This window comes from Marmota flaviventris, chromosome 13, assembly GCF_047511675.1.
Source record: "Marmota flaviventris isolate mMarFla1 chromosome 13, mMarFla1.hap1, whole genome shotgun sequence".
Taxonomy (NCBI): Eukaryota; Metazoa; Chordata; class Mammalia; order Rodentia; family Sciuridae; genus Marmota; species Marmota flaviventris.
This window is the reverse complement of record NC_092510.1, coordinates 91,213,684-91,230,601: the sequence shown is the minus strand read 5'-3', so window position 1 is coordinate 91,230,601 and position 16,918 is coordinate 91,213,684. Positions and strand designations below refer to the sequence as shown.

The window sequence follows — 16,918 nt, the reverse complement described above, 5'->3', positions numbered from 1 at the left end:
TCTTCTAAGGCCCCAAATCTTGATGAAATAAAAAAAGAAAGACTAAATAATAAATTTCTCAACTTCTATATGGATAATTATAAATAGCTCTAATGTCAATTTTGATCTTATTATATGTTATTTTTTCATTTTGCATCAATAGATGTCTCCATATTATTTGCTATTGCACCCTCACCCCACTTGGTTATACATCTCCTAATGTTTTAAAGCATTAGCTGGAATCATTCTCTCTTTTCCTAGCTCAGGTTTATACTTGCTCCTCATAGTCTCTCTTTTCTCTGTTGCATTACCTACTCCTGCCTTAAATCCCTCCCCCACCACCTTTTTCTTCTCTTTACTTGGTTTGTATTATTCTTTCCTATTTTTTCTCTTTCCTTTTCCCCCAAATTTTCTCTCCTCCCCTATGTAATATAATAGTAATTACATTATATTTAGTCCTTATATAATGTAACAGTAATTTTACTACGATAACTAATTTCTCATCCTGGAGAATAAGCCAAAGCAGCCAATGGAAAATCTTACACACAAAATACAGCAGTATACCCCACAAAGGGAGAGCATTATTACATTTTTCTACCCAGATTAAGGGAACTGTATAGAATATTTTCAACAAATTTTTTGTTTCCAATGGTCTATTCCAAAGTATGTGGCTCTGCTCTGAAGAGACTGAAGTTAATAGGGTTTGGCATTTTCTCTCAAGGTGGTACTGATACTGGGAACAGCAGAAGATACACATTGAGTGTGAGTATTAATACTTGGTTATTCACCTAGCCTAGGGCACTTAAGAGAAAGAAGTTTATTAAATAGTCCCTTGCATAAAAGTAGAAGTGATAATCATCCCAACCAATTTCCCTGGAAATATACAGGGAAGCATTCCTCCGGTGAGCCAACTCCTGGGGGTGAGGGGACAGTTTCTGACTTGTTTCTCTTAGAAGCTAGTAAGATAACTAACTAATATAGGTGCAGTATCTAGTTGCTATGTAATATCCTTCATGAAGAGGATCTGTGCTAGAGTCTTATCAGTGTGGACCTTGATCTCAGACACTCAGCTCCTGGGAATAAAGGAACACCAAACAATAATGTAGTTATGGCACTAATGACCTAAAGTAACCTATTGAAATAAATAAAGCGTGGCAGTTTGGCCTTTCTGCCATTCTGCCATCTTTTCTGCCTCTGCATCTTGTCTCTGTGTCTTTTTTTATTTTCTTTACAATCAGCAGACATACAAACAATATGAGAAAACAAAGGAACAAACCACCTCAAACAGTCCACAACAATTCTGACACCACATTGAAGAAATGTCAGAGAAAGAATTTACAAAGTTCATAGTTAAAATGTTCAATGAGCTAAAATAAGATTCAAGGAATCAATTTAAAAAATACAGAAAGTGAAAGATCATTTCAATAAAGATGAAGATTCTGAAAAAGAATCAAACAAATCTTAGAAATGAAAGACTTGGGCTGGGGATGTGGCTCAAGCGGTAGCGTGCTCGCCTAGCATGCGTGCGGCCCTGGTTCGATCCTCAGCACCACATACAAACAAAGATGTTGTGTCCGCCGAGAACTAAAATAAATAAATATTAAAATTCTCAAAAAAAAAAAAAAAAAGAAATGAAAGACTTAATAAATCAAATTAAAAATTCATTTGAAAGTATTACCAATAGATTAGACCTCAGAGAAGATATATTCTCAGGCCTTCAAGACAAACTTTCAAGTCAAATCTTGGAAATAGTCAGTAATAAAGAAAAGATGTTAAGAGACAATAACCAGAATATTCAAGAAATTTGAGATAACATAAAGACACCAAATCTAAGAATCATTGGCATAGATTATACCAAAATATAAAACTAAAGAAATGCACAATCTTTTCAATGAAAATATATCAGAAAATTTTTCAAATCTTAGGAACACGATGGAAATCCAAATACAAGAAGCATTTAGAATTCCAGATAGACAGGATCAGAAAAGATCTTCTCCAAGAGAGATTATAATAAAAATGCCTAATATGCAGAATAAGGTTGGAATTTTAAAAGCTACAAGAGAAAAATAGCAGGTCACATTTAGAGGTAAGCCAATTAGAATTTCAACTCATTTGTCATCCCAGATAAGAGGGCTTGGAATGTTTACCTGAAATATTAGAATGGGGGCCTACAAAGATTATGATACTAAACAAACTTTCCTTCAGAATTAAAGATGAAATTAGAACTTTCCACAATATGCAAAAATCAAAAGAATTCATAACCCCTAAAGCTGTACTACAAAACATACTCAATGAAATACTATATGTAATACTGAGTAATAGATGCTTATGAATTTGGAGCTATTATACTTCAGATGTAGAACTATCACCAGAAACAATAAAAGGTCGGCTACAAATTAGGTAACATGAGGATGGGATTCAAATCTTTTTATTTTATTGGCAGTTTGAAAACACAAAGTAATTAAAATCAATGTCTATTCACAGCAATTGTTGGTAACCTACCCTAAACTTCTTGCCGCCATCTTTAGAAAGTGAAAGGTTGAGAGACTTTACCAAAGCCAAATTGTCTTCCTTAGAGAGTTTTTTAATGAGGGCCTCTGTGATATATCGAACTCCTACTCTTGAATCAGCTCCTAAAATTACAAAAAAGATCATTTTCAGTAGAGGGAGACACACATATTCCAAAAATAATAATAATTTTGACACTATGTAAGAAAAAATATTTAAGTCAGGCAAATGTAAAAAAAAAAAAAAACCTTTATAGTATTTTAACTTACAGCATTTTTAATAATAATGATGATAGCAATTACACTCTAGAAATATTAGATGTGTGCCAAGCTTTGGGCTAAAGGCTTACATTTTACAAATTTAATTTGTACAACAAACATTTGATATACAAATTTATAGAAACTTTATTTGCTCAAAATCTCATAACTCATAAGCTGTAAATATAGAACTTGAACAAAGGCAGATGAATCTAACACAATATTATCTATATGCAGCAGCAAGTTTGTTTCAAAGTAATATTTTCAAGTCAGTTTTTAAAAAATAAACTGCTACTATTTAGTTGTTTTTTATTTTTATTTTTTTAAATATTTATTTAGTTGTAGTTGAACACAATACCTTTATTTTATTTATTTACTTTTACATGGTGCTGAGGATTGAACCCAGAGCCTCGCACACGCTTGGCGAGTGCTCTACCGCTAAGCCACAACCCCAGCCCCTTTAGTTGTTTTTTAAAATGCTAAAGTTCAGAAACTGAAGTCCTCAAAAATCCTATTTTTTTCTTTTTTGATAGTAAGAAACTCTAAATTTGTTGCCCTTTTAAATGCAGAGAATAAAACCATATGAGATATAATTCTAACCTAATGAATAATAGCATATCTTGTTTTATGGTCTTCCTCAATAATGTAATCAAAAACTGTTAAAATCATATTTTATGAAAGTAGCTATAAAAAGAAAATTGTTTCTTGGCTCTTACTTTATGAATCAGAAAAAAAAATCTTGATTAAGATCTGGGCTATGGGCCAAGGGTTCCCTATGATGATTTATATGTTAATATCAAATTAATTTTAGTTCAAAAAATTGAATTTTTCTTTAATTTGATTTGTTCTAGGAATAAAGATGACCAATATCCTAGACTATCAAATAGAAATAAGTGTAACTATCTGGTAGCAAAGATGTAGTACAATATAAACTCAATGCTGATATTAATTATTAATTAAAAAACTGATCAGATATTCAGATCAATAGAATTTGATGGCTGTGATTTCATAATCTAACAAATAAGAAAAAATTTTTAAAAACAGACTCCCAACTAAAAGAATGCTTTTAAGAATAAACCAAAAATGTTGATAAAACATATGCATTTCCCAAATGTGGAAATCAGTCCACTCCACAGACGAGCAGTTTAAAAGCAAGCAGACTGGCACAGCCTAAGTGTGGAAACATTTTCATACTGAATATTTATACCAAAGGAACTTCACTCTGAAATGCAGAGGTATGCCCTCCTCCTCACAGAGGATGGCAAAACTAGAGAATGAGTGTGTAGGCACTTTTCCACAGGAAATAAAGCTTCCTCTTTCTGGAAACTCTCCTCCCCTAAGCAGACATCTTTACCCTCACCCAGAAGGCTCAGTCCTCTCGCTGTCCTTACACAATTCTCAGATGAAAGGAATACCTTTATGGTCTTGGCAGCCCAAAATCACATTGGGTTCATCTGTAAACTTGACTTGCTCACACCACTGTCCTTCAGAATGAAAAGGCAGAGTCTCTGATCCAATCAAAGGTGAAAGCGACCTAGATCTCATATTGGATGTAAGAGATGGGCTGGGAGGGTGAGATGATGGTGGCCTCTTTGCTTTGGAGAATTTTTTTTGTTGAGAACCTTTCTTCATTGCAAGAGTAAAGCCAGGTGGCCATCAAAACCTGCAAGGGTTTTCAGAATATTTAACAACATTATTTTTTCCAGAACTATTAAAACCATTAAATTATTTCTAGAGCTTTCAAGACCACAAAGTTATAAACTCAGAGGCTATAGATGGGAAGATCTGTGCTACCCTACCCCGACAGAGCAGACACTATTCTGAACATCACTGATGACCTACCACAGGGAAGAGACACCTTAAGAGGGTCTACTACTGACATATGCTCCAGACAGAAGTATTACTGTATTTCTATTCTCAGCTGATTGGATTAAGCTAGTCACAAGGCCTCTTCTACACACCTAAAAAGTCCCAGGATGCAGGAAGCTAAAGACAAGAGGCAGTCTTTAATACTGATAGCTCTCTCTCTCTCTCCTGAAACAGTTCTTGTGGCTTGTGGGACACCACACTCTCCTGATATCCTCCCATATCTACCTGCCTACCCCATGGCCTTCTCTGTTGGCTCATTTTGTTCCTCTATTTAGCCTAATTTAAATATCAGTACTCCTCAAAGTTTCCTTCTAGTTTCTCTTTGATCTCACCTTGTCAATCTAATGTACATTCATGGTTCCCAATGCCACTTCTATACTAACATTGATATCTTCTATCTGATCTTTCTTGGAGCTCCAGAATCTTCTTCTCAAGTATTTAATTGTCATCTCATTGACCTTCTAAACTTAACATCCTAAACTCAGTCCAAATAGTCTCCCTCCCTCCCTCCATTCCTTCCTTCCTTCCTCTCTTCCCACTCTATTCCTCTTCTAGTGTTCCCTCACCAGTGAACAGTGCTCAGAAACCTGGGAATCTTGCTAGATACTTCTCTCTTCCCTTTTCCCACACCCATTCAATCACTAAGTTCTATAAATTCTAACTTCTAAATATCGTTCATCTCCACGTTTGTCCACTCTACTCCAAGCCCTCATCATACTACTATAGTCAGACTGTCAGAAGGTCTACTTAAAAAGCAAAACTTGCAGTCTGTAGTGAATCCCTGTTGAGCCCTTCAAGGTCTCCCATGATCTGTTTCCATCTCTCTTACCTCACCTCTATCATTCATTCTCTCTAATAAGGGTTCAGTCATACTGACCTCCTCACATATTTCCTGCTATCTCAAATGCTTGACCCCATTCTTTTTAACCATGTTCATTCAGTCTTCCTTCACAGAGCAGCTCAATTGTTGCTTCCTCAGGAAAGCTCTGCTAGCACTCACTAAGTGAAGTCTCCAGTCCAAAAGTTTATTAGTATTTTCTTCCTCAACACACATTTATACATGTACATGATTGTGATGAACATCTGTCTTCCTACCAAATTGTGAGTTCCATGAGTTTGTTTTGTTTACCACCGTTTCCCTATTCTAGTAGTGCTTGGCACTTAGCAGAAATTTAATAAATATTTGTTGAATGAATGAGAGGTGTTTATTATCTTCCATTGCCCTTCTCCCTTATTCATCAAGAGATTGATTCAATCTCCACAATATTTCTAAATTCAACTCTATCCATTTCCATTGCTATTATGTTAGATCCATTATTCATAATCTCTTTCTTAGACTATACTTTCCTAAGTAGCTTCCTTCCAATTCTCCTTTGCCTTACTGCTTAATCCATCCTCTTCCTCTGACCCAAAACAAAAAGAAGTTGGATGATTCACATAGTCTACAGCTAAACATTTCAATACTGCTTACAGGACCTGTCACAATCTATTCTCAACTTATAGCCTACTCTCTTACCTGTCCTCATCATGCACTCTATACTCAAGCCTGTCTTTTTATCATTATCTGAACCCATCATGAATTTTTGCTCATGAAATTTCCTCTCCTTAAAATGGCATCTTCTATCAACTAAAATGTCACTATATTCATGAAGGCTTTCCAGAAATTCACATCCTGATGGTAAAACTAATCTTGTCTTCTTATCGCACGGAATGTACCTCTATCAGAGGTACAAAAATATTTATATATTTTACTAAGTATTATTTCCTTGCCCATAATGCAGTATCCACAAGGAGAGGGACAATATCTGACCTCCCAGCAGCTCACTGGTATAGGTCATGAATGTTATATTATCTTACAAACAGAATTCAATATGCTTAGAAGCCATACTTTCAAGAGTGTGTTCCTGACGTGTGTGTGTGTGTGTGTGTGTGTGTGTGTGTGTCTTTGTGGCAGTCTATGGTACATAAACTGCACTTAAGTGTACAGTTAGTTTCCTTCCTTCCTTTTTTTACAGGCAGAGATTTAGGAAAGCAGAGACACATGTAAGAGAGAATGTGGGCCACCTTGAGAGCAGGAGACAGCCTCCATGAGTTCCTATATAATGAATACAAGCTGCATAATCAGTATCCAGATCCAGAAACAGAACATCACCAGAACCCAGAAGCCCCCTCATGCCCACTTCCAATCACTGATACACACACGTGGATACTCACTAACCTGACTTCCAACACCAAATTCTAAAACTGTTTTTGAATTTTACCTAAGAAATCATACAAAATAAATATATCTTTTATATCTGTCTTCTTTTGTTAAATATTACATTTCTAAAATTCATTCATGTTTGTCTAATGCTGTATGAAGATTGTGATCACTTCAAACTCTGGTGTCTATTACTATGGTTAGTTGCTAAGCAAGACAGAGGCACTTTAGGGGGTAAACTCCTATATTCATCAGGGAAAGAGCCAGTGCCCCTTTAAAAGACTATTAATGACCCCCCCTTTTTTGTTTGTTTGTTTTTGTTCATCTGAGACACTTTGAAGAAGCTTACAAGGAATCAACCAAGGTCACTCATTATTTTACATGACCTGGAGTAAACTTTACTCATTATAATATAGCATTCTCTGCTTAGAAGCAGAGGGCATATGATGACCCTCAACTAAACATGCTCAGGAAGGTGCTGCCATCTTCCCTTTTAAAGAAGTGATTTATGACCTTGGACTGAACATGCTTAGGAATGTACCCATCCCTGCAAGTGCTTTCCTATCTGAATATACAGAGGTTCTTCAATAAAACCCCTTTGCTTGCTTTCTTCAAGGAGACTGCTTCATAAATTACTCCAGTGTGTGGGAGGCCAACCTTACACATGATTGAGTTACACTCCCCGGCTGGGTGCTGAGGCTCTCAGTCACAGAAATGTGGCACCTTTCTTGGGTTTGAGGGTCGGTGTCTCCTGCATGGGTGTGTCTTGCTACAGCCCCATGGGTGAAGCTACGCTCACCTGTTCCTTTGTAATATAACCCCTTGCCCTGTTTAGGATAGAATCTTCCATGGAAGTGCCTTGTGTGTGTCCCCTTCTCTTACTGTGCCCTTGGGTGTGGCCTACCCAGGTGTCAGTCAACCTGCTGACAGTGGACATTATGAAGATAGACTCAGCCCCCTGAAACCTGACCTCTTGCGTCATTTAAATAACTTCTCCTCAATAAAAGGGGTCAGCGCGTGCGCTCTCTCTCTTTCTCTAGGGACCCTTAAGGTCAGAGGAGCTGTCACAGGGACCCCAAAGAAAAAGGTATTTGTGTCTCTTGTGTGGTTATTTCGTGCAGCCCAATTAGCCCAGTTTAACTAGAGTGACCCCTGAGCCTTTTGGTCGCGAGAACAGAAACCCGGCACCAGTGTTCTTACTTGCTACAAGGAATAAACCTCTCTTTATTCTACTTTTAGGTTTTACTCACTAGCTTTTTTACCTCCAAGGTGACAATCCATTTTTTTTCAGTAGTTTACTTATTAACAAAATAAATTTTATTAAAGGTTAGATTTTCCAGAAGGAACTAAAGCAATTATTGTTAAATGGGACCTTGGTCAAATTCCTTTATTTTCCATGTAAGAAAATCAAGGCTCAGAATAGTGCTTGGTTAGTCACCATGCTAGCAACAGTAAGTTCTTCTAACAATAAATTGTTCACTGAAACTAATGTTTAGATCAAATCACATAATTAATCCAGTGGAATACAAGCTCCATGAAAGTAGAACTATCATTAACTGATGTTTTGATGCCTGGAATACAGCCTATCATAAAGTAAATAATTAATAGTTATTTTTAAAATTAGTCATAAAGAACACAAGAGTGATAAATATTATTTATCACCTTAACAAAGGGATATCTTTATGAGTGACATTAGTCCTCAACACAAAGCTTTCTAATTGGCAAGGTTTTTCTACTTGCAATTGGCATCTGAAGTGGGTGGCAGTATTGTGGAACTGAGTCCTTAACCTGTGGGATCTGACACTACCTCCAGGTAATAATGTCAGAGTTCAATTAAATAAGAGGACATGTTGCAGGTGTCCACTAGAGAAGTACATGTTGTGTGGGGAAAAAAAAAAAACAACTCACACATCTGGTGTTGGAAGTATTATATTGCATGGTGTTTTAAGAGTAGGAAAGGCATTACTCTGGGTTTTTCATGTCTCTATTAACATGTAATAAGCCTTCATAGGCTATACAGGCTGGGATTATGAAGATTATTTTTTTAAATGGTTGGGGCATATGCAGTATATAGGAAAGAAATTTTCCATTAATAGAATCCATCAATATATTCAACGGATTAACCAGCATTTAGCAGATGCTATACTGTGCAATGCCCATACAGTCATTCTAAGAATGCTGATCTTGCTCAAAACATTTTTGGAATTCTTCTTTGGTTCTTCTTCTTTCAGGTTCAACTTACAAGTCACACAAGAAAATAGGACACATCACTTCAGATATACACAGTAAACATGACTCCAAATAAATTTGTTTACATCTAAAAATCTAAGCCTCTTTGAAAACATGCTGACTTGCTAGAATTGAAGTTAATTCTAAAGAATGTTAGTGGCTAATATTTAATGAGGGCTTACAATTGAGATGAGCTCTTTATGCCTAACATCACATTGGAAGAACTATATATAACTCTATGAAATGAAACAGTTGTCATTTTTAAAGATGAAAAGGTTAATCTGTCCAAAATACCATAACTAATTGCATAAGCCAAGACTTGAATCCTGACCTAATTCCAGAACCCATGCTTTTTATTACCATGTTATACAATTTGAGTTTTTTGGAATTCATATTATGTTTGTTTTGTTCTCTAGAACCCAGCATGAGACCACCTTACGCATAAATAAGTACCATTAAATGACCTGGATAAATGGATGACATGAACCATAAAAACAATAACTGAAGGAAAACTAGGAAATTTTATACTGAAGTCATGACCTAGCCAACTGTAATCAACTCATTTCAAGGGAACAAAAACCTGCCACATTTGTTTTTTAAAAGTCAATTATTATTATTATTTGAGCTAGGGATGTGGCTCAAGCGGTAGCATGCTCGCCTGGCATGCATGGGGCGCTGGGTTCGATCCTTAGCACCACATAAAAATAAAATAAAGATGTTGTGTCCACCGAAAACTAAAAAATTCTCTCTCTCAAAAAAAAAAAAAAAAAGTCAATTATTAGGGCTGGGGTTGTGGCTCAGTGGTAGATCACTTGCCTCACCTATTTGAGGCACTGGGTTCAATTCTCAACACCACATATAAATAAACGAATAAAATAAAGGTCCATCAACAAATAAAAAAAATATTTTTAAAAAGTTAATTATTGTCTCACAGACATAAATTTTAATATGGCAAACTGCCTCACTCTGGCATCCTAGAATACTACTTTAAACGCTTTTTATGGGTCTATACTTTTTCTTTCATTTCCTCATGTTTTCATTTCCTCATGTTTCCTATTCATATGCATCAGACCCTGCCCCCCCTCACTGGGCAGCCCTGTCAATTCACATAACTGCTATTTATGCCATCACCACAGGCTTTTAGTCCTAATTTCAAAAGTGTGGCAAACAACTTTTATGTCCAATATCATACCATCTTCAGTGGAAAAGCTTCTTAGTAATTACTACTGATTCTGTGCTAAGCTGAATTCCTTCTAAATAAGAGTACTCTCAAACTTGAGAGCTGAGAGGCATGCATTTAGGTTATTTTTTTTTTACTCCTAAATTAAATGAATGAATGGATATAATTTTCATAAAGGTGATGAATTTAAAAACAAAAGCAGAAACAGGGCCCAGTCATACTTTTATATATCTTCCTTAAACCTAAATGACAGACTATAAAACTGGAATAAGTGTATGCTACATACTAGAGATTAATATTTAAAAATTTTTGTTAGTTCTTAAAAAGCATCCATATTTTTATTATTTTGTACCATCTCTCTCCAAATTCTCAAAATACTGACCAGAACTCCTCCCTAATATCCTAATGATCATCTCCCCAGATTATCATAAAGTCCTTTGTTCCCTGTTGAAAAGTATAACTCAGTCTTAATCATTAACAGAGTTTAAAATATTAGAATGGATTTCAGAAACCTAGATCAGCTCTTTCCTTTTATAATTGTAATATGATTAATATGACTTGGATAAATGGATGACATGAACCATAAAAACAATAACTGAAGTTACCGTGCATCCCCAGACCCCCTCCCTGGGTTGGCAGAGCTCCTATAAAGGCAGTTCATTAAAACAACAGCTATCTCATTGAATAGCTAACTTTCAAGTGAACTGTTCTTAGGCACTTGCTGTGTTTGAGAATGGCTGGCATTATTTTAGAGACTACTGTCTTAAGATAGTAAATCTTCAATAACTTTTTAAAAATTTTATTGGTTCTTTTTAATTATATATAACAGTAGAACCCATTTTGACATAATTATAGAAGTATGGTATATACTTTGTTCTAATTCAGACCCCAGTACCTCTCCTTCCCTTCCCTCTCCCTATCCCCTGTTCCCTTCCCCCTTCAACAAAAATTTTAAGATAATAATGAGGATGTAGTTTGATCCTAGGATGTCATCTGCAAGGGGAATAAAAATCAACCCATGGGAAAAGAGAAAACAGCTGAGAAGGAGAGGTAGAAGACGTGAAGGGGCAAAATAAAGAGAAAACAAGCGAAAGAGGCCTAGAGCTGGAGACACATTGTATAGGCACAGAAGATGGTCTGTGGAGCAAGAGTGCTGACAATCAGAATCACATGACCAGGCTCCAAAACACTGGCATCCTGCCCCAACAATCCCAAACACCTAACCTGATCTAACAACCCCATCCATTACAGTTTCTCACAGGTGACAAATTCTGTCGACACGCAGTCTTTCTTACCACTCCTAGCTCTCCATCTTCTTCTCGGACCTCCAAATGAAGCAGAGCTTGACAATCCCCAAAACTTATTCTCTCCCAACAGACCACCCAAATACAAATACTCACCTACTTTTTTTTCTCCTTATTTTTTTTAAGAGAGAGAGAGAGAATTTTTTAATATTTATTTTTTAGTTTTCGCTGGACACAGCATCTTTATTTTATTTTTATGTGGTGCTGAGAATCGAACCCAGGCCCCGCGCATGCCAGGCAAGTGTGCTACAGCTTAAACTACATCCCCAGCCTTCACCTACTTTTTTGACTGTGATGTCCCTCACCACACTACATCCTCAGTCCTTTAATTGTGTGTCGGGGGCCTCCATGAACAGGAGCTGAGCACAACTCTTAGCCTTGAGCGATGGAGGTGTAGAACTGGCTTCTGCTCACAGCGCAAAAGCAGATGGACCTCACTTCACTTGGCAAGGAATTATACAGCTCTGGGAGTGAGCCTCACCACCCTGAAACCCAATCCCTTGCCTCATTTGGGTGGAACTTTCTCAAGTGTCTTCCCCTCAATAAATAGGATGGTTTCAGGCGTGCCCTCTCTCTTTCTAACAGACCCTTAAGTTAGAGCCATCCCTGATTCCTGCAAGCAAAAGGTGTTTGTACTTCTTTAAAAAGGTGTGTTTCGTACTTCTTTAGCCATTTTCTTAGTTATTAATGTAGCCAGCTCTTGTGAACCCAGCTCAGGTTGATAACTGTGTTTCTATCAGTTTCCTCCAATTCTGCTTCATTTCATAACCTTGGATCTCCTGAAAATACTCTTTAACCTTCTCCAGCCCTGTCAAATACTGACTCCCATTCTTCTTCAAAGTCCTTAACTCTGGCACTCTTCCTAAAGCCAACTCCCCATTCTATGTTGTCAACCTCTCTGCTTCTCATCCCTTTCATCCCATTCTGGCTGCCAAGTTTTCCCATAAATTCTGTTCCAGTTCCCTAATGTAGTACTTCTCTCTCCCATTTCTCTAAAGTTTTAATACCCCACACCAACACTTCTATATCCATCCTGTTTTCCCAAACTGCTCATTTCTTTCATTCTTTTCATTCTAACATATATCCTGACATCCTGACCAGTCAATATTCTGACCTATAATTACTCCCCTACTATAACTAAATACCTAAACTCCACCCACTCCACTAACTGCCTACCTGCTTGGCTTTCACTTCCAACACCCTGGCTCCTGTGTCCTTCTGGAACCTATTAACACCCTGATTTCCCCTCTTCCATTTCTCTGGTTCTATTCAGATACCCCAAAACCCAAGTTTCCAATTCTTTCCATTAATTTATTTAGTTATCCAATTTTATTGAGCAACTTTTATGTGCTAAGAATTGTGCTAGACTCTTTAAAATAGAGCTGAGAAGGCAGGGTTCTTACACTGAAGATGTACAAGATTGTGTCCCCCTGTTATACATGGTCTATGCACCAATAAGTCTCCTCTATAAACATATAAACAATTGGAATTAAGTAATCATTTCTGAAAGTGCATAATTATTCCTTTTCTCCTTCTAAACTATAACCTACAAAAGAGCAGAGACTCCATTTGTCTTTTGTTGTATGGGGGAAAAAATATGTTGACTGAACGACCGTGATAAACATTCTACAGACATCACCGTATTTAAATCCTCACAGATGCTGCATAAGATCTGAATTATCAACCTCATTTATGAGTGGCTGAGCATCATTAGCAATCAAGTAACTGATTCTGCAACTAGACGGCTGGAATTCAAATCCAGAGTTTTCAGTTACTGTGCTACATTAGGTAAATTACTTAACCTCTGGTACTCAGCGCTATCACTTGTTAAATGGGGATGACAACGTCCCACACTGAATTTTCAAATTCCAAAGGAGCTAATCAATATATGCAAAACACGTAGAGCCTTAGCAGACACCTCGTGAGCACTCAATACAGATGAAGCGAGGACACATTTACAGGAAATGAAGGAACTTGCCTGCTGTCACCGAGGCGAGGTTGAGTAACCCGAGCCTCAAGACCCACGGCTTCAACCATCACCCGTCCCTCAACCGACCCAGTCCTCCCAGCACCGTCCCTCATCTTTCTGCACGTACTGCATTCGTCTGATTCCACCCGGCAGGACGCCCGCAGCCCCTCTCATCGCGCTCACTGCGCAGACCCCGGGCACTTCCTCCCGGCGGCCCGACCCCAGTCCCACCTGGCGCCGCGGCCCAACTCCCAACAGGCCCCACAGCCGGGTCCTCGCCGCGCCGCCAGCGCTTTCCTGAACCCAGCCCCGGCCTCCACCTGCCCACGCCCGTTCCGCGCCCGCCCATCCTTCCCGTCCAATCCCTATCCCCAGGCACACGCCCCCGCCCCAATCCATCAGGAGCCGGCCCACCGCACGCCTGCCCAGGCCTTCCCGCCTTCGCCGCCGGCCCCCACCGCTCGGCGAGACGCCGGAGGACAGCAGCACCCAGGCTAGGCACTCACCGTCCAAGAACCGAACCGAGCAGCCCTGCGGGATGAGGCGAGGCGGAGAAGCACGGGTCTTTCCCGTCAGGCGCCCGGCGGCGCGGAGGCCATTTTGTTGTGTTGTGCCGGTTGCCGAGGGGCCCCACGCGCGGGTGGGCGGGGCCTGTGCGGGCCACGCCTCTCCCGGAGCCGTTAGGCGGGGCTGCTGGCGCTTCCCGCCGTTCTGAGCGTGGGTGCCGCTGGCGCGAGAGAACGCGGGGAAGCTCTGGTCACCAACCTTCTTGCCGCTTGGGGCGAGCGCTCTGGAGCGCCACAGCCTTCGGGTTGCGACGCGGGCGGCGTTGGGGTCGGAGTTCTCAGGAAGTGTGGCTGTCGGTGGCGGCAGCCCGCGAGGACTCCCTTTTCCCTGAGTGAACCCGATCCTCTGGGCCGGTTCCGAGGACCACCTGAGGGAGCGACTTGGCGCTGTCACCGCCTCCCCCACCTGGGATGCGGGCAGCTAGCCTGGAGCAGGTGCACCTCGCCGCACGCTTCTCCCCGCAGCGCTAGTGCTGAGGCGAACACTCTCCTTCGCTTCGGAAGAGGCGAACCTTAGAGCGGACGGAGCGTGCGTGCCGGCTGCCACCTGGGGCTTAGGGAGCCACAGCAGAGCGGCGTCCCCTGGCGGAGAATGTTCCTCCAGCTGGCACCGGAAGCTAAGGCAAGAAGCATCTGCAGAGACTTCGGTTGGGGCTGGCCTAAAAGTTCTGCTTTCGACCGCAAACAGTCAGCAACAGCTCTTGAAGAGAATGTAGCAGATATTCTTCAGGTTGCTGGGAAACATAGTGCAATTATTAAAAAAAAAAGCACTATCAAGAATACTTGCTTCCACTCCCGCCCCCGCCCCCCATTTCCAGAGAATACCCAGGCCCGTGTTCCCATGAGAGGCTGCACCAACTCCAGAAACTTCCAGTGCAATCTCTACCTCTCCTTTAGCCCTCTGCTTTTAGCTGCGTGCTTGCATCTGAAGATCCCCATCCCAGCATAATTGTGAACTTCCTTAATATCCGCCAGTCCCTTGTTCTTAGCGTTTTCTCACAATCATTCCCCCCTATATTCATATCTTTCAACGTGGAGTTTATGATCCATCTTGGTTTTGGTTTTGTTTTGGTACCGGGGATTATTGAATTTGGGGTCACTTAACCAGTGAGCCACATCCCCAGCCCTATTTTGTACGTCATTTAGAGACAGGGTCTCACTAAGTTGCTTAGTGCCTGGGACTTTGCGGAGGCTGGCTTTGAACTTGCGATCCTCCTGCCACAGCCTTCAGAGCCCCTGGGATCGCAGGCGTCCGCCATCGCGCCTGGCACTCAAGATCCATCTTGGTAACGCTATTTTTGGGAATACCCTCGTTCTCTGTCTTAGATTCCTCTTTCATAAAATATGATAATCTTCCCTACTTCCTGCAGTTGTCCTTATAATTATGAAACAATGCCTTTGAAAGACTTTAGAACAATGCCTGGCCCATAGTAAGTTCTCACTATTTTAGTTATTATTAGTCAACGTTTCCAAGAAGAAGTGATGTCTCATCATAAGTCTGAAGAAGAATTTGATTGAGGAGTAAGGAAGTGGGGAAGAAATATCTTAGTAAGAGAAAACTTGTGAAAAACCCAGGAAAGTGGGGGTGTGGGTGTGCAAGGGAGCTTAGCAGTTAGCTGAAGGTTAAGTAATTCAGTGTTGCTGGAATAAACCTTCAGAATAGAAATACTAAGTCATTCCTGATGGCTGGTGCAAAAATCTGGAGTGGAGAAGCTAAAGCTGGAAAAGGGGCCTTACTACAAGCAGCATTAGCACTTTAGATTTCCTTAAGGCAAAAAATGGCTTCATCTTAATAGGAAATTCAGGTGACTTCCAGTAGGGACACCATGCACATTTATGTGAATTATGCTTCCCTCTCAGCAACTATTTATGCAATACTACAGGAAGCCCTGGGAGTTATAGAAAACAGAATTCCTGAAAAGCTCCATTTAACATTAAAAGGAGGTTGTATCCATTTTTAGTCAAAGTTTAGATGGTATGTATTGGTTTAGAATGTGTACAATGCTAAAAGTTTATTATTATTATCAATTTATTATTTTTTGACACTTGTCATTTCCACCAGACTTGGATTTATTGTGTAACCTCATTGCTTTGCTCCTCAAAGTCTGTAATGATATTCAGGTGAGATTCATTGTCAAATTATGGTGTGCTGTCTGTCGATAATTCATAATCTTTGTAGTAACATGTCAATAACTTTTAATTGCAGCTCTTAATATATTTTATTCAAAAATCAACAAAACCAGAAGAAGGTGAAAAATGCTTATTTTTCACTTGGGTGGTCTATGAGACCATTTCTAGGTAGCCTCACATGGGTGTTCTCCACTTTCGTGTTGCCTAATTTTGCTTCTCCACAGAGACCTTTGTAGCTTTCTAGCATGGTGAAGGCCATAGTTATACCTTAGGCCTTATGACTTCAGAGTGGAGAACTTTTTCTAGTTATTTTAAATATTAGCCTATCAGCATACTAAAAGAACCTTCCTCAAGAAGAAGCAAGGAATAAGCAAGAGGAAAACTCTTTCATTCCATGCTAATTCATATTTATCTGATAATGTGGTAAAGTTGTCATTTTCCTGAGTTGCATTTACAATAGAAATATTAGCCACAGGAGTATCGATCTAGCTATTTTGAACTTGCTTCATCTTTTGCAGCCAACTTAAATCATTTTGTACATTTGCTTTAAGAATCATGCTAGCTTGTCTAGTAGGTTCCACTGTTACCATTACTCTCCTGTGACTTGCCAGTGGGACTTTGAGTTAACAGAAATGCAGATATAATTCAAATAAGTGGTTTTTTTTTTAATTCACAGAATAAAACATAATTTTCTTTTTTTAGTTTATTTATTTATTTTTATTGGTTG

At 39.4% G+C, this 16,918-nt stretch overlaps 1 protein-coding gene across 3 annotated transcripts in view; it reads right to left on the bottom strand.

Moving 5' to 3' along the window:
• Positions 1 to 14,142, bottom strand: part of Cntrl (centriolin) — a 90,354-nt gene extending 76,212 nt beyond the window's left edge. For all 3 annotated transcript variants that reach the window (XM_027945013.3, XM_071600889.1, XM_071600888.1), the window contains exons 1-3: positions 14,002 to 14,142; positions 4,160 to 4,407; positions 2,482 to 2,612 (exon numbers count right to left, since the gene is read on the bottom strand). In XM_027945013.3, the coding sequence (XP_027800814.2) occupies positions 2,482 to 2,612; positions 4,160 to 4,376 (348 nt within the window). In that variant the 5' untranslated portion in view covers positions 4,377 to 4,407; positions 14,002 to 14,142. The remainder of the gene's footprint in view (positions 1 to 2,481; positions 2,613 to 4,159; positions 4,408 to 14,001) is intronic.
• Positions 14,143 to 16,918: the final 2,776 nt, after the last annotated feature.